This window comes from Suricata suricatta, chromosome 6, assembly GCF_006229205.1.
Source record: "Suricata suricatta isolate VVHF042 chromosome 6, meerkat_22Aug2017_6uvM2_HiC, whole genome shotgun sequence".
Classification (NCBI taxonomy): domain Eukaryota; kingdom Metazoa; phylum Chordata; class Mammalia; order Carnivora; family Herpestidae; genus Suricata; species Suricata suricatta.
In genome coordinates, this window is record NC_043705.1 from 82520440 (window position 1) to 82547533 (window position 27094).

General features: G+C 39.2%; 1 protein-coding gene across 3 annotated transcripts in view; it reads left to right on the plus strand.

Moving 5' to 3' along the window:
• The window catches only part of CAMK4 (calcium/calmodulin dependent protein kinase IV), a 209398-nt gene that overhangs the window by 155606 nt on the left and 26698 nt on the right, over positions 1-27094 (plus strand). For all 3 annotated transcript variants that reach the window (XM_029942690.1, XM_029942691.1, XM_029942692.1), the window contains 2 exons: positions 16988-17078; positions 19125-19199. In XM_029942690.1, the coding sequence (XP_029798550.1) occupies positions 16988-17078; positions 19125-19199 (166 nt within the window). The remainder of the gene's footprint in view (positions 1-16987; positions 17079-19124; positions 19200-27094) is intronic.

A 27094-nucleotide genomic window follows, 5' to 3' on the forward strand; every position in this document is an offset into this window, starting at 1 on the left:
AAATGGTCTCAAATAATGAGGATAATTCCAGTTTTAGGTATCAGGTAGAATATTATTTAGAAAACATTTTAAATGTCTGGAGTAATGTTGGCATTGTCTGCTTCTTGCCAAGATGGAGTAAAAGGGACTAATTTACACTCTTTCTGAAACAAAACCCAAAAACTATGCAACATGGTTTTCAGACATTGGATATCTGGCAGCCCAGGACAGTGATCCTTGAAAAGGGAGCACAAGTAATTTGAGTCCCACAGTTGCCTGAAGAGAGTTTCCAGGCTGCCATATAGGGAGGGAGAAACCAAGAGCCACCCTGAGGAGACAGAGCCTGAGAGGTCCAGGAGACCAGAGTTCACAGAGCAGAGTGCCCTAGAGGAGAAAGCTTCTCTGAGAGAAAACTCTGGAAAGCTGCAGATACCACTCCTTCCAGGGTCTTGTGCTGAGTACTGATCAGCATATGCATGTGAGGAGCCCAGGAAAGAACCACAGAGTAGAGGTAACAGTGCTTGCAGCTCACATAGGGTTGGGAGGAGTCTGTGTTTCCAACAGACAGAGTAGACGAATTTAACAAAGTTTAAAAGCAAGCCTCAAAAGGATAAACTGTTTACAAGTAGCATAACTTAACCTCATCCAGAACAGAACTAAAAAAGATTGCAAATACACCTGTATTTGTCCATCACCCAGTAAGTTAGAATTATAATGTCTTTCACCCCGTAAAAATTATGAGAAATGCATGCAAAAAGCACATCCATAGTGAGACTGGGTGAAAGCAGGTGGAAAAAATGAATCAATAGAAATATCCTTAGAAATGACACAAGTGAAATAAATAGTACATAAAGACATTGAAATGATTGCTTTAGCTATGTTCCATGTATTCAAGAGGGTACAGGAAAGACTGAGAATGTAAAATATATGTTTAAAAAAACCTGGAGATGAAAACTGCAACAAAAAGTATACTGGCTGGAATAAACAGCAGATTAGACATTTCAGAAATAAAAGTGAACTTGAAAACATAGCATTAAAAACTGTCCAAGTTGTAACACAAAGAAAATATGACATGAGTAAGCTTTGAAACAACTTCAAATATATGTTTGAATATATATATATATATGTATATATACACACATATATATACATATATATATATAACTGGAGTCATTGATGAAGGGGATTGGATATTTGAAGAAATAATACGCAAATTATTCCAAATATAATGAAACTTATAAAGCCACACATCCAAGAATCTTAACAAATCTCAAGCACAAGGAACATGAGGAATGTGATACTAAGGCACTGCATATTGAGTATTGTTAAAAATAAAATACCATAAAGTGCAGCCAGAGAACAAACACCTTAAATCAGAAGAACAAAGACAAGAATGACATTAAATTTTCATCAGAAATAATGCAACTAAGTGGTGCCTGGTTGACTCGGTCGGTTAAGTGTCCACCCACTGATTTTGGCTCAGGTCATGAGCTCACGATTTGTAGTGTCAAACCCCACATCAGGCTCCTTGCTGACAGCACAGAGCCTGCTTGGGATTGTTTCTCTCCCTCTTTCTCTGCCCCCTCCCTCACTTACGGGTGTGCACTCATGTGCTCACTCTCTCTCTCTTTCAAAATAAATAAACTTTAAAAAAAAAGAATGCAAAAAAGAGACATAAATTATTATTTTAAAAAAGCAGCCTGGTATTCTAAACTTGATGAAAATAAGTTTCAAAAGGGAAGGAAAACTAAGGCCTTCGTTAGACAGATACAACCTAATAGACTTCATCACTTGCACACCTACAGAACCAGAGCAGATGCGGTTATGTGCTATAAAATGGAGCTGGCTAAGCTATGCTGTATTCATGTTCCAGCCTGCTGTCCAAAGGCAGCTGCCTTAAACAAAGAGCAGGATACATTGAGTTTACCAAGTTTCTTGAACACAGAGCCATTCGAGGTTATGAATTGGGATGGACATAGGACATTCTAATCCAGGGGAATTAGGAGTGATTTCCTATCACAGCCCCGGTAGTTCCACTATTTCATTTATTTAACAAAAATAAGTGCCAGTATGTGGTAAACCTTAGAATGAGTTCTAGCTATTCCCTGGGATTTTGTGTCTGTTTGTTGAAGCCTGTCATAGAGCCTCATTCAGCCCATAATTCTGATCATTCATTCATTCATTCACTCTTTCTTTCATTCATTTTTTTACAGACGTTTATCAAAGACATACCAGACCTTTTGCCTAGCATCTCTGGGTACAAAGGTGAATAAAAATAACCCCTGCTCTCAAGGAATTTATCTATTACTTTGATAGACAAGTACACAAATATATCAGACTATTATATTAGAGTATTATAGGGACATGAAGAAAAATGCTACTGGGAGAGGCAGAGAAAGTGATATTTGCTTTGCTTGGGAGAAAATTACCCAGAGGAAATGGTGTATGATCTGGGTTTTAACAAATTATCCCCAACATACCAGCTTAAAACAACCACTTTATTGTGCTCACATATCCTCTGTGTCAAGACTTTAGGCAGGGCATGGTGGGAATGATGGTTACCTCTGCTCCATAACGCCTGGAGTTTGGGCTGGGAGATTCAAAGATTTAGTGGCTTGCTGTTGGGAAACAGGAATCATTTAGAGTTGTTTTCACTCACATGTCTGGTAGTTGAAATGTCTGCCACACAGGACCTCAGCAGGGACTGTCAACTAGAAAAACTATACATGGTTTCTCCATGTTGCCCAACATTCTTAAAGCATCATGGCCATAGGATCATAAGGTTTTTTTATGTGGCAGCTTAGGGATCTAAAAATGAGTATTTAGCACACAAGGTAGACACTGCATTGGTTTTTATGATCTAACCCCAGAAGATACACACCTTCACTTCCACTGCATTCTGTTGGTTCCCAGCAAGTCACAGACCAGATTCAAGGAGAATTAGATACCACCTCTAGATGGGAGGTGGCAAGATTCTGGAAGAGCATTTGGATGTGTAATATTGTTGCAAGAATCTTTAGAAAATACAGTTTGGCACATAAAGACCTATTATCATCTAGGAACCAAGTGAGACTATGTATGGCACGATTTAGGAATAGTAAGTAAGGCTGTGTTTGTAGTCAGTGCATGGTAAGAATGTTCCAGGATAATGCACAGTGAGAAACTGGTGGCAAATTTTGAAGGGCCTTCATACTGAAAATATTAGACTTTAATTTATAGGCAAGGAGGAGTCCTTAAGGGTGATTGCTTTTGTTTTTAAACTAGAGGGTTGACATGAGTTCAGTGTGTTTCAGAAAGATGAGCTAGCTGGAGGGATGTGGGCAGGGGTGGTAGGAGACAGATGTTCATAGTGCCGGGAGAGACTATGAAGGATTGCATACTCAGTGGTGACAGGGTAAATGGAGAGAGTAGATGTGGGATGTATTTTTGGAGGTGGGATTATGACTGGTCAAGACTAGTAAGAGAAAAGGATGCATCAAAGATGACTGAAATAGGTCAGTCATCTGGGTGGCTCAGTTGGTTAAACATCCAACTTTGGCTCAGGTAATGATCTCACAGTTCATGAGTACAAGCCCTACATCAGGCTCTGTGCTGACAGCTCAGAGCCTGGAGCCTGCTTTGGAGGCATTTCTCTCTGCCCTTCACCCACTCACGCTCTGTTTCTCTCTCTCTCTCCGTCTCTCAAAAGTAAATAAACATTTCAGAAATGTTTTTAAAATGACTAAAATAAATAAGAATGCCTAAGAAGCACCAACACTTGCTTTGCTGAAGGTGGATTCCTCCAGCCCTGGGATGCTCTACAGACCAACCTTGCCATGGATTTCACAGCTGGTCAGTCCTAATCATGACTGTTGATCCAGTCATGGGAAATAGTAGTCACCTACTACTGCTTTTCCCATATATTCTTTTTTTTTTAATGTTTTATTTATTTTTGATACAGAGCATGAGAGGGGGAGGGGCAGAGAGAGAAGGAGGCACAGAACCGGAAGCAGGCTCCAGGCTCTGAGCAAGCTGTCAGCACAGAGCCCGACGCGAGGCTTGAACCCACGAACGTGAGATCTGACCTGAGCCGAAGTCGGAGGCTTAACCGACTGAGCCACCCAGGCGCCCCTGCTTTTCCCATATATTCTAATGACAGTTCTGAAGGCATCAGAGGTTAGAGGTCAAGTGGAAAGACAATGGTAGTGGCAGGTCTCCAGAGCAGATATAACACACAGGTAGAGTATTCACTCTGAAGTTCTTACTTAAATTTATATGCATTGATTCTGAATTTTCTGAGGAGTAGAGAAGAGCAAATTCATGCAGTTTCATTTTTTTTTCCAAAGGAGAGCTGTGATCAGAATACCGTTTTCTTTTTTTAACGACTGGTTCTTCTTTGTCTTGTTAGATTTTTAAAGAGATTCGAACTTCCTCCTACCAACTCCTGAGACATTATCAATTAGCCACACACAGCCCATTGAACACAGCATAGCTGTAATTAAACTAAATTACTATGCAGTAGCTTTCATTACACAATGACACAGTTTTTGTTAGGACCATAGAGAGAGTTTAATTACATGTCTAGACACCCCCTGAATTCAGAGCAGCAGTATTGTCTTTTTCTGTTTAAAAGAGAGTTTAGGCTTTTGGTGATTGGATTTTTTGAAAGACCAAATGGTAAGATATATTGGGGGTTCTTTTATTTTAATTCCATAGTCTACTTCAATGCATATGTGATTTAGGAGCCATTTATACATCTGTGGATATAAATATTTTCCAAGAAGAATGCATAGATTTTCACTCTTTGATAGTTGATACACATTTAGTAGCATCCAAAAACTTTCTCTCTAATACACACCCAAATATCCACTCTTATTAGTATATAAAGCATGTACAGTAATCTGAAATAAAGTCATTTATTACATAATATTTCCAGCTTCCTCTTCTCTGTGAGGAATTTCAATGCTTTGCCTGAGCATAGAGTGCTTTCTACCTTTATCCTTAGTCCTGCTCATTCAAGCTTCTCGGTAGACTACGGTCTCTACTGGACCAGAGCATGCAGGTTCAGGAACGCCTGTGTTTCTATTGTGCCCCAACCTTACCTCTTCTTTCTCATTACAAAATGTGTTTGCTGCCTCTTTCTCTGTAACTCTAGATGATTTTTGGACCTTTTCCCAAGTTGTGTACTAGCTCCTGAATATGGCCTCCATTTAATTGGCCAATCCTTTCCATAGCTTCTATTCCTTAAATCTCATCTCTCTTGAAATCTGGTTATATGCATTGGTAATAAGAGGATGAAATTATCACATGCTTACCCTCTCTAAGCATTCTCAACAGCCCCTAGGAAAGTTGTCCCACAGCATGCACTTGCTCCAGTCTTATATACAAAACTCTTTTGAGGTGCCTGGGTGGCTCAGTTGGTTAAGCGGCCAACTTTGGCTCAGGTCATGATCTCATGGTTCATGAGTTCCAGCCCCTCATCGAGCTCTGTACTGACAGCTCAGAACCTAAAGCTTGCTTCAGGTTCTGTGTCTCCCTCTCTCTCTCTGCCTTTCCCCTGATCACACTGTCTCTCAAAAATTAATAAAATATTTTTTAAAAACTTTCCTTTATTGATTTGTTGATTACATGTACTTTGTTTCAGATATTCTTTTTGTACTCACTTAGCATGAATGAGACTTCTCTGTTTAAATCTGGACAGATTGGGGTGCCTGGGTGACTCAGTTGGTTAAGCATCCGGCTTCAGCTCAGGTCATGATCTCACAGTTCGTGAGTTCGAGCCCCATGTTGGGCTCTGTGCTGACAGACACAGCTCAGAGCCTGGAGCCTGTTTCAGATTCTGTATTTCCCTCTCTCTCTGACCCTCCCCTCTTGTGCTATGTCTCAAAAATAAATTTAAAAAATTTTTAAAAATTAAAAAAAAATCTGGACAGATCACTTTTTCCATTAATTTTTTTGCATAATGCATAATTTAAAATGATAATCATTCACTCAATAATTGTTCTTGAAAGCAATAATAAGTATTTCATTGAAGTCTTGAGTGAATGTTTTAGATTTTGAGTTGAATCTAAGGAAAATAGTATAGATAAAATTATACTTGCCGCCAGTACTAAATGTGTACTTAGTAGACTTATATAACATGCACATATATAAGTAGACAGGAAAAAGGAACTTCCAGCCGGTTGAAAGTATCCCTATTCCCTCACTCTGACTTTGCACACCAGGAGATTCATACCACAATCAGAAACAAGAACTGGAGTATGATGGCTTTTCATGATCTCTTTGCCTACCAAGTGCTCTAACCTGACACCTCAAGTTTCCCTACCGAGTGGCATTCCTAATTATCCTCTCTGTCAGCTTCCTGCCCTTTCTCCTCATGACACTGCTACTCCAAAATTCCCATCTTTCCTTTATCCAGACACCTCTAAGCCACACCCCAAATCTAAAGCAGAAATGCTCCCAGGGGACACTTACTGCAGGGACAGCACAGGCTCAGTGCTCTTCAAGGGCACCACTGCAGGGCCCAGCAGGACACCTTCATTTATGAACAGACATCTTTGGCTTGCCCGCTGTTCATTAACACGTCATTACAGCTGCCCAAATCACTACTCACTTCCATTTTCTCATACTGGCAAGTCCAATTTATGAATGTTTCAGACATGAAGGAAACTGAAGAGAAAACTAACAGATGAATTTTCACCTGTCTTTGTCCAGGCTCCCCTGAGTAGGCATATGTTGTGTGGGATATTCAGATCAACTTCAAAGGATGTGAAAAAATTAATTCAGCCATAACTATCAATGCTACCTTAGACGAACAAAAACTATATAAGTATTCAAGATGTCATTATGAGGATGAAACCCTTTTGCCTGATCTTATAATTCAAATGTTCTTACTGGGGTTTGGTTTTTCTCAGACTGATATTATAAATCTCATAACACCTTTGAGGTGGCCAACTAACATTATCCCACCAGCATAGATGGCACAGATGCTGTGCCTTATTTCAGTTAAATGTATCAAAGTGATGTTGCTATGGAAATATATTGCCCCAATGTAAGCACAAAATTTTAACTTCTATCAAAGATTAATAATGGCAAATGAGTGTCCTTTCCAGATACCATTATTTGGGTATCTATAAGTTAATGACTCAAAAGTAGAACAACATATATGTCTATAGGAGAATTGAGTTCATTGATTATTCAGAAATATTTATTGAGTACATACTTAGTGCCTGATACTCTGCAAGAAACTAGATATCTGAGGAACCAGATCAAAACTTCCTTGTCTTCATGGGTTTTCAGTCTGGTGAGGGAGACATCCTCATCATAAAGCTTACAAAGAAGCAGACATGTTGTAAAGAAAAGTAGGAGGCATCCATGAAGGCATGTAAGTGTGGGCATGTATGTTAGTTTGGAAAGACAGATACAGCCTCCCTGAGGAATTGACATTATAGTTGAGGTCTGAGGATGCAGGGGGCTGGCCAGGTAGAAAATTGTTAAAAATAAATAAATAAATAAATACAAAGCATGCCAGAAAGAAGGAGCAGCCAGAAAGGGATGCTGAGATTGGGGGGTGGTGGATTGGGCTTGGGAGGAATTGAAAGAAGGTCAATATGGGAAGAACAGAGCAAGGAAAGGGGAAGTAGCAGGATATGAACCTGGAGGGGAAGGCTGGAGCCAGGTGACCAAGGCCTTGAAAACTAGGATACAGTAATGGGAAACCAATGAAGAGCTTCCCAAGGAGAAGATATGGCCTCATTACCTATGTTGCTATATGGAGAATAGATTGAAGGTAGGAAATCAAAGAAGGTGAAGGGACTACTGTAGTGGTCTGGCTAAGATCATGGCAATGCCCTGGAGTGATTCTGGAGACATTTTGGAATTAGAATGCACAGCACTCAGCTGTGACTTGGATGGAGGCACTGGGGAAGAAGACAGAAACAATTTCTGACTTGAACACTTGAGTTGACTGAGACACCACATTTTGAGGTGGGAAGAACAGAAAGAACAGGGCTGGAAGACAGTCAGAAGATCAGTTTTGGACATGTTGAACTTAAGGTGGCTGTAAAACAGCCAGCTTGAAATGAGACCTAGGCAGGTGGATATACGGGCCTGGAGCCTAAGAAAACAACAGCTTGAACTAGAACATCTTTTTAGGATACTATCATGGAATAGTCTTTGCTGTCTTAAGTTGCCAGCAGTATTAATGGCATCATGTGTTTAGTTCGCATGAGACCAGACATAGTTACCATCTCATTGTACATATTCATATTCAGAGTACATCATTCATAGCAGATGCATGGTATTTAGGATAAGCCAACATGAACTGCCTGCCACTTATATAAAATTTATGTTTTAAAAAATTTATTACCCAAGTAATATATAATGTTTATAGTTAAATTTCATATAAGAGAAAACTAAAATGGGGTCACTTGGGTGACTCAGTTGGTTAAGCATCTGACTCTTGATTTTGGCTCAGGTCATGAGCTCATGGTTGGTGAGTTCAAGCCTCACATCAGGCTCCACACTGATAGAAACCTGCTTGGGATTCTCCCTCCCTCTCTCTCTCCCTCTCTTTCCCTCCCTTCTCATGCTCTCTTTCTCTCTCAGAATAAATAAACTTAAAAAAAAATCTTAAAAAGGGTCACCTGTGTGGTGACAGTCAGGTGAACATTCAACTTCAGCTCAGTTCATGATCTCACAGTTCATTAGTTTGAGCCCCATGACAGACTCTGCACTCAAAACCTGGGGCCTGCTGTGGATTCCATGTCTCTCTCTCTCTCTCACTCTGCTTCTCCCCTGCTTGCACTCTCTCACTCTCTCTCTCTCAAAAATAAATAAACATTAAACATTTTTTTAAAAACTTAAAAAAAATAAAAGTAATTATACCCCTACCCCACAATGTTTTTATACACATGTGTACTTTTGGGGAGACTATAAAAAGTAGGTGAAGGGAAAGGACTAGACAGACACGCTCAGGGAGACTTTATAGCAAAAGAGAAGACTCCAAGCACAGTAGTAGAGATCTAATTTAAGAAGCAGAGTCACAAACAGAAATTGTTTATTTATTCACATACTTATACTTCCCAAATGTTTACTGAGCAGCTACCGAGTGCCAAGGTCTGTTTTAAATTCCAAAGCAGGAATCACAGACTGCAGGGTGTTTTGTTTATACCCTGCACAGGCTTTTAAAATTTTCAACTTCAGTGCCAACATTTAAAATTTGTAGTATTTTACATTAAAAAATATGAATTTCTATCTTTCCTTTAAAAATCAGAAGAGCTAGGGGTGCCTGGGTGGCTCGTTGGTTGAGTGTCCAACTTCAGCTCAGGTAATGATCTCATGGTTCCTGAGTTTGAGTCCTGAGTCAGGCACTATGTTGACAGCTTGGAACCTGGAGCCTACTTCAGATTCTGTGTCTCCCTCTCTCTCTGCCCCTCCCCCACTTGTGCTCCGTCTTTCTCTCAAAAATAAATAATAAAACATTTTTAAAAAATCAGAAGAACTAGCTAATGGGGCCTACATTTCTGCCTGACAGCAGTTGGCTGAATCTGAGTCTCCTTCATCTTGTAAGGAGTCATGCTCTCCAGGGACAGAGGCAGTCCCTAGGACTTCCCAGTGCCTTCCTTGTATTGTACACTCTGTCAACTTCCTTCATTCTTTTAGGGTATCTTCCTGACCTCTGGAGAGTTTGTGACCCCTGCTCTAGAGATGAAAAACCAAATGCAACATTGTTGCTACCATGCATGATCAAAATGATAAAAGATGCTGAAGATTTTACACAGGGTTGTGATGTGACCGAATCTGCACTTTTTAAAAATGATTATCCCGGCAGTGTGGAGCATGGGCTGCATGGGAACAACCCTGGAAGTTGGTAATTAAGCTAGTCACCAGGGTAATTAAGAAGGAAGCCATGTTTGTGGCCTGGCTGAAAGCAAGAGCAGATAAGGAAGAAGAGGACAGTACATAAGGCATTAAGGAGGAAGAGCTACTTACGGTCATGGGTCATGGACAGGACATTTCAGTAGAGAAGATGGAGAAGTTGGGTAAACCCAGGTTTCTGGCTTGGTCAGAAGGATGCTGTCATTCGCTGGGTTTGGAAATACGGGTACAGAGGGAGTAAATTTAGGGTAAATACTAAATTGGCTTTGGACATGTTGAGCTTGAAACCTGTGTGAGGCATTTAAATGAAATGGAAATTAGAAAGTTCTCTGGAATCAAGGCCACAGAGGAGTTTGGGAAGGCAGTAGAGATTTGGGACACATTGGATAAGTGGTACCTTTATTTGTGGCTTTAGATGAGCTTAACTCTGGAAACCAAGGAAAAGCAGAAAGGTGCGGAGCAAGTCCAAGACAAAAGGCCTGGGGAGGAGACTGAGGGGGAAGCAGAGGTGAGGAGCACCGCAAAGCTGGTGTGGCAAGAGCTCCAGGCAATGAGAGTCCAAATGAGAGACAAATCATGTGCTCAGAGGCCAAACAGGTCAGATAAAGAGTCAGAAAGTGTGTATTGGGTTTGATGAGGTCAGAAATAAAACAATAATGTGTTGAAGGAAAATGAGAGGGAAGAAATGGGAAAAAGGACGTGGAGACTGATGAGAGTAGCATCTATCTGAGTGCTGCTAGAGTAGGAGGGGAATGTGTGGATTTGAGAGACCACGCAGGTGATGGTTGTTTTCTTTTCCTGTCTCCTTTTGATGGTGACACTACTCAGTCCAGAGGTATGTGTTCGATGAAAGCAAAAAAAAAGACGGAATAGCAAGAGAAGTGGGAGAAAAGACAGGAGTGATGGGGGCAATGCCCCTGAGTAGGGAGGGGGGCATGGAGGAGGATCCTGAGTGACCTAGGGGCGGCTCCTGAAGAGGAGCCCCGAGAAGGAGAATGGAACATAAGGGAAACAACAGGCTGTGAAATGCACCTTTTTATCAGTGACCAACACTGTTTATCATAGTAATTCTTTGTCTTACAATGGAGAACAGACATAATAAGAATGCTTAAATCCTGTTGCCATATACTTTGTTCCTTTTCTAACTTCTAAATGCTCTTAGAAGCTATGAACACAGATACAGCAATTTCAGTCTGTATTTCCCTTAGACCTATTTCAGGAGTGAAGAAGACTAATAAGTAATATGTTCTATTACTCTATAATTTATCACTGCATCTTCTTGGGAAGGGGAGCTGTGGCAAATTAAGTGAAAAAGGCATACAAAATAAAGCTATTAAAGTGGAAAAGGGAATTTTATAAAAGCAGAGAGAGGGAGAAGTAAATATTCCAAAGCAGGCTAGTTATTGTAATCGCAACCTCTTGTACATTGAGTTTTGGGCCACCAAAGCAGAATAGGAAAATGTGATGAAATAAAAAGCAGATATTTTCCCATCAGTGTTCTCTGACACTTCAGGAAAGAGCAAGTTTTCCAAATCTGAAAGGATTTTGAATGTAACTTATTGTACAAGAGACATGGAAACAGAATACCCACTCCGTGCTCAGTGCCTCCATGCCTCACCCCTGATTCTCAGTGTGACCTTCAAAGTGGGTGCTGCAGAGAGGGAAACTGGGCGGTGAAGGGTAGACAGACTGATCCAGGTGGCACAGCTACTGAATGGCAGGCTTGGGGCGTACGGCCCCCAGAGCGCCTCTCATGGTGTTGTACTTCAATAATTATTTCAGGAACAATGCCACAAAAACCTTAATATGCTTGTTTCTTTTATCAACCCTTCCTCAAAACCGGAGGTATAATATTGAAATAGAACTTGACAAAGGTATGCTTTTGGCATCAGTGCATTAAATGCATTATTACATAATCTTTAAAAACCAACCTGTTGCCTATCTTGATAACTCTGCAGATAAAATATTTGTCATTTTAAAAAAGATAATATAGTTTTAAAATATTGAGCCAGTAAATAATTGTGCTTCTCTGCCTCTTCCTTTTCCTCCTCCTTTTCCTTCTTTTTATTCCTTAAAGTTTTAAGTAAATTCATATATACTTGGTTATCTGCTCCAATTTCTTTATTAAGGGTTGCAATCAGTCAAGAGTCAGTAGTTAAATGCTACAGTTGTTGTCAGATTTATTACTTCCTGTCCATTGAATTGTTAGGTTTTAGAGGTCTTCTTCCAAAGTGGTGTTTAGTTTTCTGTGTTTCCTTGCTTGTGTTTGGTTTACTTTAATTATGATTACTTTCAACATTTGGTTTATTCTGGAATATCCAGTTATCTCAAGTTTCTCAATTTCTCTAATCCTTTTGTCTGTTTATATTGAATCCCCTCAGTAGCTAAGATCAACAGTATCTTGATAAAGTCTCTTTCTCCATAATTAGATATTTCTTAATCAGTTCTGTATCATTAATGTGATATCATAAAATGTCTTTGCACAATTTCCATGAGTACACAGTTTTGAGGGACATTTTCCCCCTTAATTTCCTTTTCACTTTTCCATGTGCAGTGATCTTGATGTGGCAAGAGAAGATTAGCACTTGGTGAGATTAGAAGTGTATATCTCGGGGCGCCTGGGTGGCTCAGTCGGTTAAGCGTCCGGCTTCGGCTCAGGTCAGATCTCACGTTCGTGGGTTCGAGCCCTGCGTCGGGCTCTGTGCTGACAGCTCGGAGCCTGGAGCCTGCTTCTGGTTCTGTGTCTCCTTCTCTCTCTGACCCTCCCCCTCTCATGCTCTGTCTCTCTCTGTATCAAAAATAAATAAAACATTAAAAAAAAAAAAAGAAGTGTATATCTCGGGGCACTTGGGTGGCTCAGTTGGTTGAGCGTCTGGCTTTGGCTCAGGTCATGATCTCACTTGGCTCTGTACTGACAGCTCAGAGCCTGGAGCCTGCCTTGGATTCTGTGTCTCCCTGTCTCTCTGACCCTCCCCTGCTCGCACTATCTCTCTCTGTCTTTCAAAAATAAATAAAAAACATTAAAAAAAAGAAGTATATATCTTGTTTAAAACCCAGTTTAAAAATAAAGGGCAGGATGCCTATTATTCAGCTCTTAAACTGCTCTTTTTATGTTCTCAGATGCTCTAAGTCAGAAATTTTCAAAGTATAGTCTGAGGAGTCCTGGATGGTCCCTAGGTTCCCTTTCAGGGGGTCTGTGAGGTCAAAAGTATGTTGTCATAATATGAAGACATTTCTCTTCACTTATGAAAGTACAGTGGAATTTTCCAGAGTCTGCATAATGTGTGATTTTACAATAGACAATGCAGAAGCAGATAAGAGAATCTAACCATCTTCTATTAGACCAGAAACTAAAGAAATTTGTAAAACCTTAAGACAGTAGAACAGCACTATTTTTTTAAGATAATAATTGTTTTTATTAGCAAATGTTTATGTTAACATGTCATTAGTTTATTGTTTTTTAAATAAGTTAGTAATTTTTTTAATTTCTCAGTTTTAACTACTAACATAATAGCTAATGTTAGATATAACTCACATAAGCAAAAGCTCTTTGAAGTTCTCAGTAATTGTTTTTACTCTAATGGGGTCCTGAGATCAAAAGGTTTAAGAACTGGTGCTCTAAGATGTTGCTGCTTCTAACAATTGTATCTTTTGGGGGAAAGGCAAAAGATCATGCTCCACCTTTTCCTTTTTGCTTGGCTTCCTGACTAGAGATCATGTGAAAGGTAAAAATATTAACTATTGGTTAAGGGCAATCAGTGGGTCTAAGCCGAAGTAAAATAATGTTTCCTGCCATTTTCGTCAGTCACATACATTTAAATGCCTCCTACCACACGTGTACATGATTATATCTCGACTTTTAGCATCTTTCTGCACCAAGTAATTTATAGTAATTAATCACTGCCCATATTTTTAAAAGCCAGGGTCATGACCTTCAGTATTTCATTGCTTTATTTTGTTTTCACATTTGTTCTTCTGTTGATGCATAGCTCCTAAATTTATTATTTTCTCTAAAATATTTCTTCTGTTATCTGGTCTAGCTCTCCTTTATGAAGTGCCAAATGGTGTCATTTTGTTTTGTTTTGTTTTAATTTGGACTTAGAACACAAAACTTCCATTTCTGTTCTAGAAAGCCAGAATAATAGTTGGTGAGAGTCTTTATATGATTAGTTCTTTGCTAAATCAATACTTGTAAGTTTATCTCATTTGTTATTGTTTTTGTGTTGCTATCTTCAATGTCATTTTCTTCCCAAAGCAGTGGAACTTCTAAACTGGGTTAGACTGTTGGGAGATCAATATTTTCTTTTGACCCCAAACTGTAATTCTTAGGTATGTTCCAAAGCAACTGTATGAGAAACTTGTATCGTTGCCTTCAAATTCTGCTTATACAATAACAGCATCTTCCTTCTTAGGGATCTGGTGGGTTTTTCCTGGGTGTCACTCAAGGCTAAGCATGGTCCTCTGCCTTCTCACTTCTCTTCCCATGCCCATTACCTTCCTGCTCCTTCCATCATTCTCCCCTCCTCTCTATCCTTGTGATTTTCCTCTCATCCCCATCCCACATGGTCCAACATCTGCTTGGGAGTCATTTAACAGGCAAGGCTATGGCCTCCACTTCTGGAACCTATGTCTGAACCTCAGCTCCACATGTCGTGACATTGACCACATCTCTTGGCATCTCTGTGCCTCAGTTTTCTCATTTGCATAACAAGCATTATAGAATTTGCAGGTACAAGGTGCTTGGAATATAGGACGTGCATAGCACACGTATGGCATTATTGTCTGTATGTGATCATTATCCACTGTAAGGAGTGAGCTCAGCCTGGTGAGACATGAGCAAAAGCAACTTTATTTTATCTCACCATTGTCCTGGCAGCTCGACTCTGTGAACCTGTTCCTCTCCTTCATAAATAAAATTTCACGCTATTCCCATAGCTTTTCCAGTCATCTTGGGTAAGGAAAAGACCAAATTTTTAGACTCATCCAACTTTTAAATGTCTTCCTCCCCCAAGGTTGACCTGAGAGATCTATAATTTCTAAATATAGGGGATAGGAATATTGGTTAGTTTCTTCTCTTCCTCCTGCTTTTTTATCCACCAACTGATTATGCTCCTTCTAGAGTTGTTGTGACAGTGACAGGAGAGGGAGAGAAGATGGATTGTGAAGAAAGGTCTCACCAGACTGCTACAGTTATGATCTGGCATCTGTGATCCCTGGGGACGCAGGTCATAAATGCCTAGGGTTCTTTTCCCTATGGGACACTACTAATGACTCTACAGAGACCCATTGCGGGGCAGTTCTCTCACCTCAGGTGCTCTGAGGAGTCAGGGTTCCTCAGTTGCCTGCTGTCACCTTCCTTGTGTCCTGCTTCCTGAGATGCTGAAATGAGATGGCATCACTCCAGCGGGAAACATTCTTCAGGGAGACTCATGTCTGCTTCCCTTCTGCACAGTCCACACTGAGCCCACATGAGAAAAGTGCACCAATGTTCAGTTATTCTTTGAGAGCAGCTGAATCTCATTGAAGCCCTCTCTCCTCACTCACCTGCTCCAGCCATCTCTGTTTTGCATGAGTGAGCTGGATATCAATTCCTGTTTCCCCAAACCACTGACACATGTCAGTCAAGCACCACAAATTATGACCTTGAAGTTATCCACCTTCTGTTCCTTGGCTTGCAAAGAGAGAAGGCTCATTCCCTTCCCATAGGTGGTAGGAGAGGAGAAGTACTGAAGTACACTGGCAACTTTTTCTCTCAACCCAACAGAAAAGTGGGCCAAGGATATAAGCAGGCACTTCATAGAAGAGGAAAACCAGTAAGCATGTACTATACCAGGAAACAGAGAAAGACAAAATAAACCAAACCTAAGATACAATATTTACACTGAAGCCCAGCAAAAGTTAAAAATATAGATTTGCTGAAGATGTCAGGAAAACATAAATACTTACACTGTTTATGTGAGGAGATACTGATGGAGTCTTTTAGGAGAACTAATTTGCAGTATATATTAAAATTTAAAATCTACTTTTTGACCCCACCATACCTGCTTCAGGTATCTGTCCTAGAGAAACACCAGCAAAGTTAACCGAATATCCAAGTGCTAGAAAGTTTATTACTGCCTTATTTGTAATTTTTAAAAACTTGAATGTCCATCAAAAAAGGTCTAACAAAATAAATTGTGATGCTTCCAACAAAATGGATACAAACAAGTGGTAAAGAAAATAAGCTGTAGTGATTTGTAGAAAAGTTTCAAAGACATATTGTGTGGAAAAAGCAGCATAAAAATTAATATTAATCATATTTATATAAGAAAATGGAAAAATCAGGGGTATTTCCTTGCATACATGTATTCATGTTTGTGAATTCATAGAAAAAAGTTCAAACCATTTCAAACTGATGAGTGATTACTTTTGGAGAGGGATCTGAGACTAGGGGAAGCAGGATCAAGTAAGACCTCCACAGTCACAGCGAGACTATGTTACATGTGTGATAACACATAATTTATGAAATCATTTAAAACATAATAAAATGAGTGGAGTTGCTAGAGGTGATCTTTAAGATCATCTCCAGTGTACCACTCTGTATTGATAGCTGGATTTACTAATCCTCAGAAGAGCCTATGAGAGCATTCATCATCTTTAAGCAATATTTATTGTATTTAAATATCGTCCTCTATAATAATTACTCACATCTAAATGTCTGTTCAAACATTAATTAGTAAGTCTTTGCTGTGATTGTGAGCTTCTGAGATGACACACACAATTATGCTTTTCAGATAATAAACCAGACAAATTTCAATACACAGAATCTTGATTTTATTATAATAATAATTAGTGGATTTGAGCTGATATGGTAATAGGCATAAAGAGAACTACAACTAATATTCTCTGAGGAGTAAATATTTTATTTCCAGCTATTGGTTTTATAAACTCTAAAATGCATTTCACTTTTAGGTAACTGTGAACTGTTATTGAATTATGTATAGTATAAACTCATTTTCCTTTATGGTGTTTATTTTTAAAATCATCACATGTGTGTTATTGAATCACATGACTTAGTAAAGATCATTCTAATTCTGAAAAGATTAAACATAAATGTTGGAACCATTAAGTACAGTGGCTGTAATGTTCCTTCATTATTTTCCCTATTTAGTACCTACATGAAAATGGGATTGTTCATCGTGATCTCAAACCAGAGAATCTTCTCTATGCAACTCCAGCCCCAGATGCACCACTCAAAATCGGTGAGGACATTTCCTAATGTGCCATGACTCCTTTCTCAGAGTGGAAGAAGTTTATTCCATGAAATTTGTAAATATTGCTCCATCCAGTTTTGCCTCCATGTAATTTCCTTAAATATTTGTTTGGTGTCGGTAAAGGAATAATGCATTATTTGGAAGTCTGCATTCTTTCCTGAACTATTAATCTGGAAATCAGTGCCTAGAAGTTGGTGCTCGGAGCTGGACACAAAAGAAACATAGCTCTTAGAAATGGCAGAGACTTCAGAGGGTAATGGTGTATTTAATAAATAAACTTACATAGAAGAAAATTACAGACAACATAACACTTATTTTTTGTTACTTTTTATTCCACAAGTCAGTTGGAGCTTAAGTTTAGATATTCAAGAACTTTGACACAAAATGCTTAGTACATATGCATGAATTTAGGATCTGAGTCACTTGTTTATGTGAACAGAGAGAAACTGAAATCTGAATTTCCCAAGGTGCACTCCGCAGAACGCTGGCTCCTCAGCCGAATGAACAGGGTAACCTCTGTAACTCCCTCTGTGGGAGGAGGGAGTGGTTTGTGGACCTGCTAAGGTTGGTAACATCAGGCAGGAAACGCCAACTTAAACACCACTTTTTATTTTTTGCAGGACTTCCCAGAACTTTAAAAATGCTAATGTGTAAACTGATATCTAAATTAGTGTACTGTGGGGCTTTTCCTAAACCTTATTTGACTTTGGAAACTTGTTTTTTCTCCCAATAAGCATTTTGAAGAACTACAAAGATGAACTTTATGAAATTCCGATCTGCTCAAAGAGTTTCTTGCATCAGCATTTTAGAAAAATATATATATGTATATATTAAATGCTACTTTCCAAAGCAAATTTGTAAATAATAATAAAATTTATTTTATATGAATTCTCCTTAGGAGGTCTGCATTAAATCCTGTGAAGGACATTGCTCTTTTGGTGCTGGCCTGTGTAATGTTAATCTGATCAGTTCACTGCATTAGAAGTGTTAACATCTTTGAAAATTAAGTTATACATATCATGGAAGAGCTCAGACAACATAATGTGCTTTATGAATGCAAGAACCCAAAGAAAAAATACCAAAGTCCTGCTAGGCAGCCGGCTTGTTCTTATAATCACTCCCGAAAGCCAGTGAACAGCAGGGAGACTTCCGTCTCCTTTGACATCACTTTCAAAGGTTTTCTCCTTAAAGAAACTTCTTTAAATGGATGGATAGATACTAATTTAGACAGGAGAGGCTTTCTTTCTGAAGGACTTCCTGCTGCTCACCCTGATAAGGATCAGCACCTCTGTGGAAATGTGGGTTTATCTTTGAAGTCTAAAATGGCATCAATTCTGCACCTGCCTCTCTTGAAGAATGGCCTTGAATGGTTTCCTGATGTTTCCTGAGTGAGAGAGAGGTAGCCCAGCAAATAGACTGTAATGGTAGCAACTTTGGTAGTGTTTTATCGAGGTAATATTCTGAGGAACACAATAATAATAAAAAGTGTTATGTTTCTCATATGAGAGTAAACCTTTATCCATCAAATACACTAAGGAATGACATTATTTTGAAACAGAATAAATGTTTTGATATTTCTGTTAATTTCTTTGACATTCATGAAAACCTAATTTTTTATTGTGATTTCTTCCAAGGGATTACTAATTCTATATCACTATATTGTACTTTAGAATTACTGTGTCATAAATCTCAGAGTTATTGTTAGACAAAATATATCTATTGCAACTATTACTTCAAGAAAAAAGAGCTTATTTGCTAAACACTAGGGATTATAGAGAAGAGCATGCAATGTATTTGGGAGTCATATTTTTATCCAATTAAAAGCAAGACTTGAATTATTATTTGTATTATTATTGTATTTAATTTTATTTTTTTAGTTCCCTCTCCCATGTGGCTGGTCCTTTTCTACATATGCATCCATCATCAATACAAAAACAAATAAGTCTGTTTTATTTTGAATAACGGAAGTTTTCTGTCATCTTATAAAACCCGAGAAAAGGCTTGTTTCATTAAATGTTTCTCTTGTGTTGTTAGCTGATTTTGGACTCTCTAAAATTGTGGAACATCAAGTGCTCATGAAGACAGTGTGCGGAACCCCAGGGTACTGCGGTATGTTCTTTACTACTGATATTTACTTTTATTGTTATTTGAAACCTATTTTTACTTCATGATCTGATTTTTAAACTCCTAATATCTCTATTTAAAATGTTCACAGTGTGATGCGAGTCTCCATGAGGAAGGCATGTATAAATGATACTTAGACCACCTTTTGTTCTACATGAGGGGTTCAGTGATGTCAGTTTTAGGGTACCCTTCTTAGAAAAGCAGGGAAAGAGGGAGTGCCAGGGCAAAGGACTGGGTGCTCTGCACCTGTCTCCTGGGCAGTAGCTACACTTGAACCCACTTTGAAGCAGAAGGACAATCACCAAGAAAGAGAGCAGGGAAACAACCTTGTTTGTCGTTGGAAATAGAGCCATGAGCCTTCCTGTCACTTTGCTTGTTTGCTTTTACTTGGGAGGGTGTGTGAGGAGAGAGTGTGTCATTAATTCAGAGGGCATACAGGACAACAGAGAGAATGGGGTAATCCCTAGTCCTCATTGATGGCTCTTGCCTAGCCTTACCAAGATAAGGGCTTCAGGTGGGGTTGCCCCATCAGAGCCCCCCAGCCTCTAGAGATGGACTGTGTATCAGTCCTCACTCTTAAGAACCACATAACTATTATTTTAACAACTTCTGAATTCATTCAAATCAGACTTTAGCCGGTACAGTTAGATATCCACTGAAGCAAATATGTGATTAAATTCACAGAGTTTTAGTGCTAGAAGTTTTAAAGTTCATTTACTAACTTTCTCATTTTGAGTTCTAGGGTATGACTTCCGCCACACCTAGTTGTTAGTGGGTCAGAGATAAGAATCCAGGTGTCCAAGGGCCTAAAAACAGATTTATACAATTCCCTCTTCAAATAAACCAATATAGATAAATCAATATAATTTTCCTTCATAGAAATATTTATCAGTCATTATTTATAGCTTAAAATAGTTTAGTTTTGTTTTTAGTTTTTTAAACCTCCAAAGTATTACTCAGTCATTGCAAAAAGTAAAAACTCAAATACGTGTAATCAGTATTAGTAGCTTTATGCATTCTTTCTCATCTTTCTCCATGTTTTCATATTCACATAAACATTTTATTATTTTGTATTTACCTAGTTAATTTCCCTACTGAATCTAAAATATTAGTTCCCTGTAGCTCAATTGTTGATAAACCCAATTATTACACAGAATTAAGTACACATATCTTTCTATTAAATCTTTATATGTCAAATATTCTTGTTCTGGATCTTAAACTCCTTGATAAGAGGAGTTTGCCAATTAGGAGTAAATTCAGAAAACTCCAGGTAACTGTGGCTTATGAAAGACGGAAGTTGACTTCTCTCATGTTAAAAGTCTAGTAAAAGGCAATCCTGGTGGGTTCTGCAGGTATGGCTCTGTGGATCTCAGTGCCAAGGGTCCAGGCCTTTTCTGTCTTCCTCTACCATTCTTTAGTGTGCTTCCTCACATTCCAAAATGGCTGCTTGAAATCAGACATTACATCTGCATTCTCTGACAGGAAGGGGGGAAAAAAGAAGGGTGTACCTTTTCACTATTAAATAGACTTGCTAAAGCTCCACATCACTTCCACTTCTATCTTATTGGCCAGTACTTGGTTACAGCCTCCATACTACCAGAGTGTGTCTTTTGGCTGGACATGTTGCTGCCCCAAATGAATTCAGGGTTCTGTTACTAAGTATAAGTATTGCATTAGACTGCTCACTATCTCCTACCACAGACTTGAGTAAGATTCCCATTACTAGGGGGAAAAAATCTATAAACTATACCATATTCTCTATAGGCATCCTCTTGTTTGATTTTTATGTATTTTATTTTCCTTAGAACTGTTAGCTGACAACCTGTCCATGGCTGTTTCCTTCTAATGGTGCCATAGATATTTCCCCTTTCTCTAATTCATGTGTCCTTGTCATCCTCCTGTATTTCTTTAATGCCTCCCAATCTCCAAGGCCATGAAGAAAAAAAAAAGAACCCCAAATTTTGTACCATGTACCAGATGGGGTTACCCACTTGTGAGCACTAACTGCTGACCAATCAACAGAAGCACTGAAAGAGAACTGACGAACAAATGATAAAACAAAGTGAGGGATTTCCCAAAAGAAGAAAGCTGATGGGCAATTTAGTAATCATTATCTAATTACAAACACTGAGTACTCTGAGGAGGTAGTAGGTTGGAGGATTTCTCTGAGAATTAGCAGCCCTGGAATGGGAAGATCAGAAAGAGCTTACAGTCGCCATCTCTCAGGGTCCCTTCTGTGACTAAGAGATACAGCATCCTTTCAATGGCGTTGATAGTAGTGAGAAGAGCCAGCTCTTTCCTGCGGCATTACAGAGTAGCCATTCTATGAGTGAATGACTCATTCATTGATAAAATGAACACTGAATGTCTAAGAGGCTCTGAGATTACAAGAGTGAACACCATATGGTCTTGTCCTTTAAGGATTATGTAGGCTATTAAAGAAAAAATAACTATACAAAATAAAGCAGTTTGTTTTGATAAGTTCCAGTTTTATCTGGGCTAAAGGCTTAAGGATTCAGAGGGAAGGGTACAGTTAATCCTCCTAATATCTGAGCTGGACTCTGAAGGTTGGATAGGAGTTCAGCAAGTGAAGAGGTAACCACAAGGCATCCTTTGTAAGCAGGCAAAGGAAGAGAAAAATCACAGAGGAGGAGTAGCATCTATAATCTATACAGCAGCCTAAGGAATTCAGATTTCCTTTCACAGATAATAGGGATCCAGCAAAGATTCTTAATCAGGGCAATTATATTTTAAAATCAAATCTGTGTCTTACAAATATCTCAATAATGACATTATGACAGATGGATTTGAGGGGGGAAATAGAAAAAAGAAAACAAATTAGAAAGTGATTATAAATTCTCATTCCTGACCTACTGACGTCAGAAATCTACACACACAGTGTGTCACTCCCATAAACAGCTGCTCAGAAGGAGGTATTCGATCTGTTCCTATATCCAATCATTTATTTTTTAATATAAAATGATAATAAATATACTATTTCAGAGCCTTGTCCTTGCCATAAACAGGCCCATCTTACAGATAATGCCATCTAATAACGGAGGCTTATTTTCCACTTACTATTTCCCCCCCACAAAGGTACCCACACCACCCTAGAGACTATATAATGGGAAGGAAGGATCTGAGTGGTTGAATGTGACCAAAATAATCCTTCAGCTGTGCTGTAGGTAGACACTCACCAGGAGGGAGTAATTTGCAATATTGTAAGAAAAGGCAGAGAAAGCAGTAAGGAAGCTGGGACCAGAGGGAGGAAGGATTGAAAGGGAAAATAAAAGTTCTCTATGGATGCTGAGGTGCTAAACATGTGTGTGGAGTTACTATTACATAGGCTGAGGTAGGTTTGGAAGTCAAAAACAAGGTGGATGCATTTAATTACAAGGTCAAGGTCCAAATTCTATATAAACAAACATGTATTTATTCATACATACTCTGGACCCTTAGGAAATACACTAAATTTTAATCAAAGTGGGAGTAGAGGCTAGGGGGCAGGATTTTAAGGATACACCTGTCAATAGTAACACAGAAAACACTGGAAAGGCTGAGTCAGGGAAAAACAGAAGTCACAGTCACACCAGGGCACAAGAAGTGGATGGCCTAAAGCAGAGGAAGGATGCAGAGTTTAAAGGGTTTTTTTAGTTAATATAATAATGAATAATAATAACATATAGTAATGAAACAACTAGACTGATTATAGGCAAGGCTAAAGCCCCTTTGAGATTCACTCAGTTCTAGCCTTTCTCTCTGCACCACATGTAAGTGCCATCATCAGTTTGGCATGTCCCTTCTGAGAATACTTAGGTGGGGAGGAACCTGCCCAGTTAGAGAATGCGTGGGAAATGAGACTGATGGGGATCGCCATTATCCCGTAGAAAGCATGACTTTACACACAGAGTTTACATTTAACTTGAAAAGATATCTGAGGCCCCTTTAGTTGACAGGAGCCGTGTGAGCTTGTTTCCTTGCTCAGTGGAAGGGTGATTACATCCCAGGTCAGTTCTCCTCAGGAACACTGGGTCTAGTGTCTACCTTTAATGGAAGGCGTTTGCAGTTACATTTTTTGAGGGAGTGGGTGTTTATATTACACCATCTGTCATTTGTCAGGAAATACAAAAGTGAAAAGCCACCCATTTAGTCTTATTCATAGAACCTTTGCCCCAGGCTATTAATAACAGAGGGTTCTCCTATAAGTGAATTGCTAAAGAAAAATCACAGATGCTGTATGTTTAAGCAAATACTCATTATTTCCTGGGAAATGTGCCCAGTGGAAAATAAACTCCAGGCCAGAAAATTAAAGTCTGTGATCCAGATAAATGAAATCAGTGACTAGTGTTCTGAAATAGCTCTGAAGAGATTCTCCACGTCTTGTTGTGAAAAGAAATAGGTCTCAGAAAAAAAAAAAAATCCATTAGGTCATGGCTCCAGATAAATGGACCACAATGTATGCAATATTACTACCAAATGTCTTGATTAGTTTAACTATTTAAGGCTTAAAGTCTGTGGATGTTCAACTTACCAATGCCAATCACAAAAAAGAAGTACAAGTTGTTAAGATAGAAAAGAAAACAGTATGGTAAAGGGTTAGGCAAAAGAGTATTTTTTTATAATACTAATTTCTAATTTATTCATAAGTTTAGTTAATTAAACTAGGTATGTTCATAGCTCATATTTCTACCTGTCTATCCAAATTCAATTTGCAGGATCTATAAGCTGTTCAGAATTCATTTTCTGTTGGCATTTGCCAGAGTCCCATTGGAGTGACAATCCCGTGTTGTTTCTGCATTGTTATGTTTTAAAGAAATAACTTATTATGTTCACTATACCAAAATTAAATTTCTCGATAGCCTAGAGGCATACGGAAGAGAAATATTTCTGTCTGCATGAACACACACTAATATGACCAATGTAGGAAAATTTAAATGAAGAAGTAAATCTAATTATCTAAAATATAAGCTTTCAGAATAGTTTCATAAAAGTTGTATTTTTGTTCATTTCTAGAGGACTAACTAGCTAAGGTGAAATAATATGAGTGTCAAATTACATTGGTAATCTAACTGGCAAAGGGACAATCTCACCTGAGAATTAACTAAATACCCACTATGATGACTTTCTTTCTACAGTGAACTTAAGAATGAATAAACAGAAAAGTACATAGTCAAATGTTAGTTGCACAGCCTGTAACATGCCTGATGGGCTGGTGTGTGTACCCGGGGTTCCAGTGGGGTTAGTGGATGATGGGAAGGAGCAGGGGAAGAGAGGAGAAGCAAGCAGAGAATGCTCAGCAGGTTAGTAATGGGTGCCCAGGTCCATCTCCCCTTGCCGACCACGCCCTTCTTTCTCCCTGAGAGAGGCTGTGTTCCCAGCCACCGTGTGACTGACTGTCCCAGGCATGCTTGCAAAACTCGATCCAAATGAGCAAATGCAAGGAAAAGGAAAAAGTGGGACTGGGGACAGATACAGGAGAGGTGAGGAAAGGCCATAGCTCATCTTGTTCTTGACCTTGCAGAGGACAGAGACTCTGCTGGGTAGAATGCATGCTGTCTTGGAAGTTTTAAATCTAGAGGAAAATGAGCCTCTTGGACTATTTGTATCGATCTGGTACTGACCTAATAATAAACAGAATGTGTCAATATATAAAGGTGATCATTTCTACAGAGCTGGGAAAGAGGATAGGAAGTGTCAGGAACCTGGGCTACAACAAACAGGCTGACCAGGGGAGCCTTCGCTGGCGACAGACCAGAAGAGTAAAGATTTGGAAGCAGTAAGGAGAGAGCCAGCCATGCAGATTCTATGGAAAGAACATTCCAGGCAGAGGGGACAGAATACACCAACCCTGAGGCCGGAACACAGCTTGGTGTCTATAGGTTGAGGAAGGACACAGTTGGGTGGAGTGCAGTGACAAGGGGAGAGGGGATCAAAGAGCTCCAGCTGGAAGGATAGCGTTCACATTTACTGCGAGAGGGACTTCGGGAGCAGTGGGGTTGGAGCTCGTTGATGTTGAGATGCCTGTTAGATATCCAGGTGGAGATGACACATGGGCAGAAGGGTATATATGTTTGAAGTTCAGGAGCAGGGTCATGTCTGATGATCTAAATGTGGGCTCTGTCAGCATATAGATGTTATGGAAAGTCATGGGACTCTCCACCATCACCAAGGCAGAAGAAACAACGCAGACTGATCCTGGGGCAACCTCACCATTAGAGGTCAGAGAGAAGGGACGACTTTTATTGTTCATAGAACATCAGATAGTGGAGGAAACGTCACTGGACGGAATTAGGAATTATGAATGCATGCTCTAAGGCACAGATATGGGGCGCAATATACAAAGCAGTGTTCTAGCATATAAAGCTATCAGTCATAGGTGGGGCTGCCTCCCTAGCTTGGGAAATGGTCCCAGAGGCTGACTACGGACCCCTATCTCAGGATTCAGGGGAGCAAGGGGAGAGGAGGAAGAGTCTTGCTCATTTCTGTATCACCCAGCAGATACATGGTATATGACATTAATAATATCACCTCACGATCTATCTATATATTTTATATGTGTAAACTACGTTGAGGATTATGGCAGGCACTTAGTTTAATACAAGTTAACCAAATATATTCTGGCCTGAGACGGCTTATAAAATTGAGTCTAAAGAGATTGTCACCAACATCTTCCTAGTTTTCATGTTCTCTTTGGCTTAGAAACACCCTTTTAATATGCTACTTATCCTTAACTTCTGGGTCCCCATACCATAGTCATTCTCTGTCCTTCCCTCTTTATAACTGTGAGCAACTACCTAAGGAATAGAACCAGCTATGCCAGAGAATTCACAGTGCTCAGGACTCAGCTCTATTATTACTCCTGTGAGGGCGGAATGCTGGGGAGAAACGGTCACAGGAAGGGTGACTGATGGCAAGTGGGTAGGAGACTTGCTTAAAATGTATTCTTTGGGCCCTGAACACCCACAAAGTGTTCCATTTTAGAATGTTGTCACAGGAAGAATATGCATAAAGTGAAAATATTTCAAGAGAATTATTAGTGATAATTATCAGTAAGACTTACAGCTCCTTTAGAGAAAAACATGGTATTTGCCATACTTCCTGGATGGAGGTCCACGTCCATCACTTTATGTCTGTATCTCCATATCCAAAAAAGATTCATATTAGGAGGAGTTGAGTTTATTTATTGATATTCCACCTGCCTGTAAAGGCAGCTTTTCCAGAATTAATCCCTTGTTGCTGTTCCTGGGCTGCATCCATCACAACTTTGAAGTGAGCAGGAGACTCAGTCTGATTAAGATTCAGAACAAGTAGTGATTGCTTTAAGATGGGCGAGCTCTATGGGATCATAGAAAAGTAAATTTCATAGACATGAAACTTTCCCAGGGTAATAAAATAGGTTGTGCTTATTTTTTCCTCTTCTGAAAGTACTTAGGTGTTCTCAAATATTTGATTTTCTCTTCAGGGTATTATTTAAAAAATAGAAAGTAAGACAGGGAAAATAAACAGGCTATCTTTCTTCACCCATCTATAAGATTTATACAAAGAGAAATATCATGCAGTTTGTGTGGCAAAGAAGACTTTTTTTAAGCAACTTTAATGAAAAAATACTAAGTGAAAGATGGGTTGACTGATGTTTGTACTGTAAAAGATCAAAAGCCCAGGAAAATGGAGTTAGGAGATGAAGTATAGCACTTGAATTTTAAAACATTTTTCAAACTTCTCTCTTGCTCTACACTACAAACCATAGACACCCAAAGTGACAGAGGACCCCCCCCGCCCCACCACATGCCTCCTCAGCCCTTCTCCACCTCTTACACCATGGCATGTTAGTATGGAATCGGTAGTATTCGGAGGTTCACTGTAGTAAACTGATAAGTCTG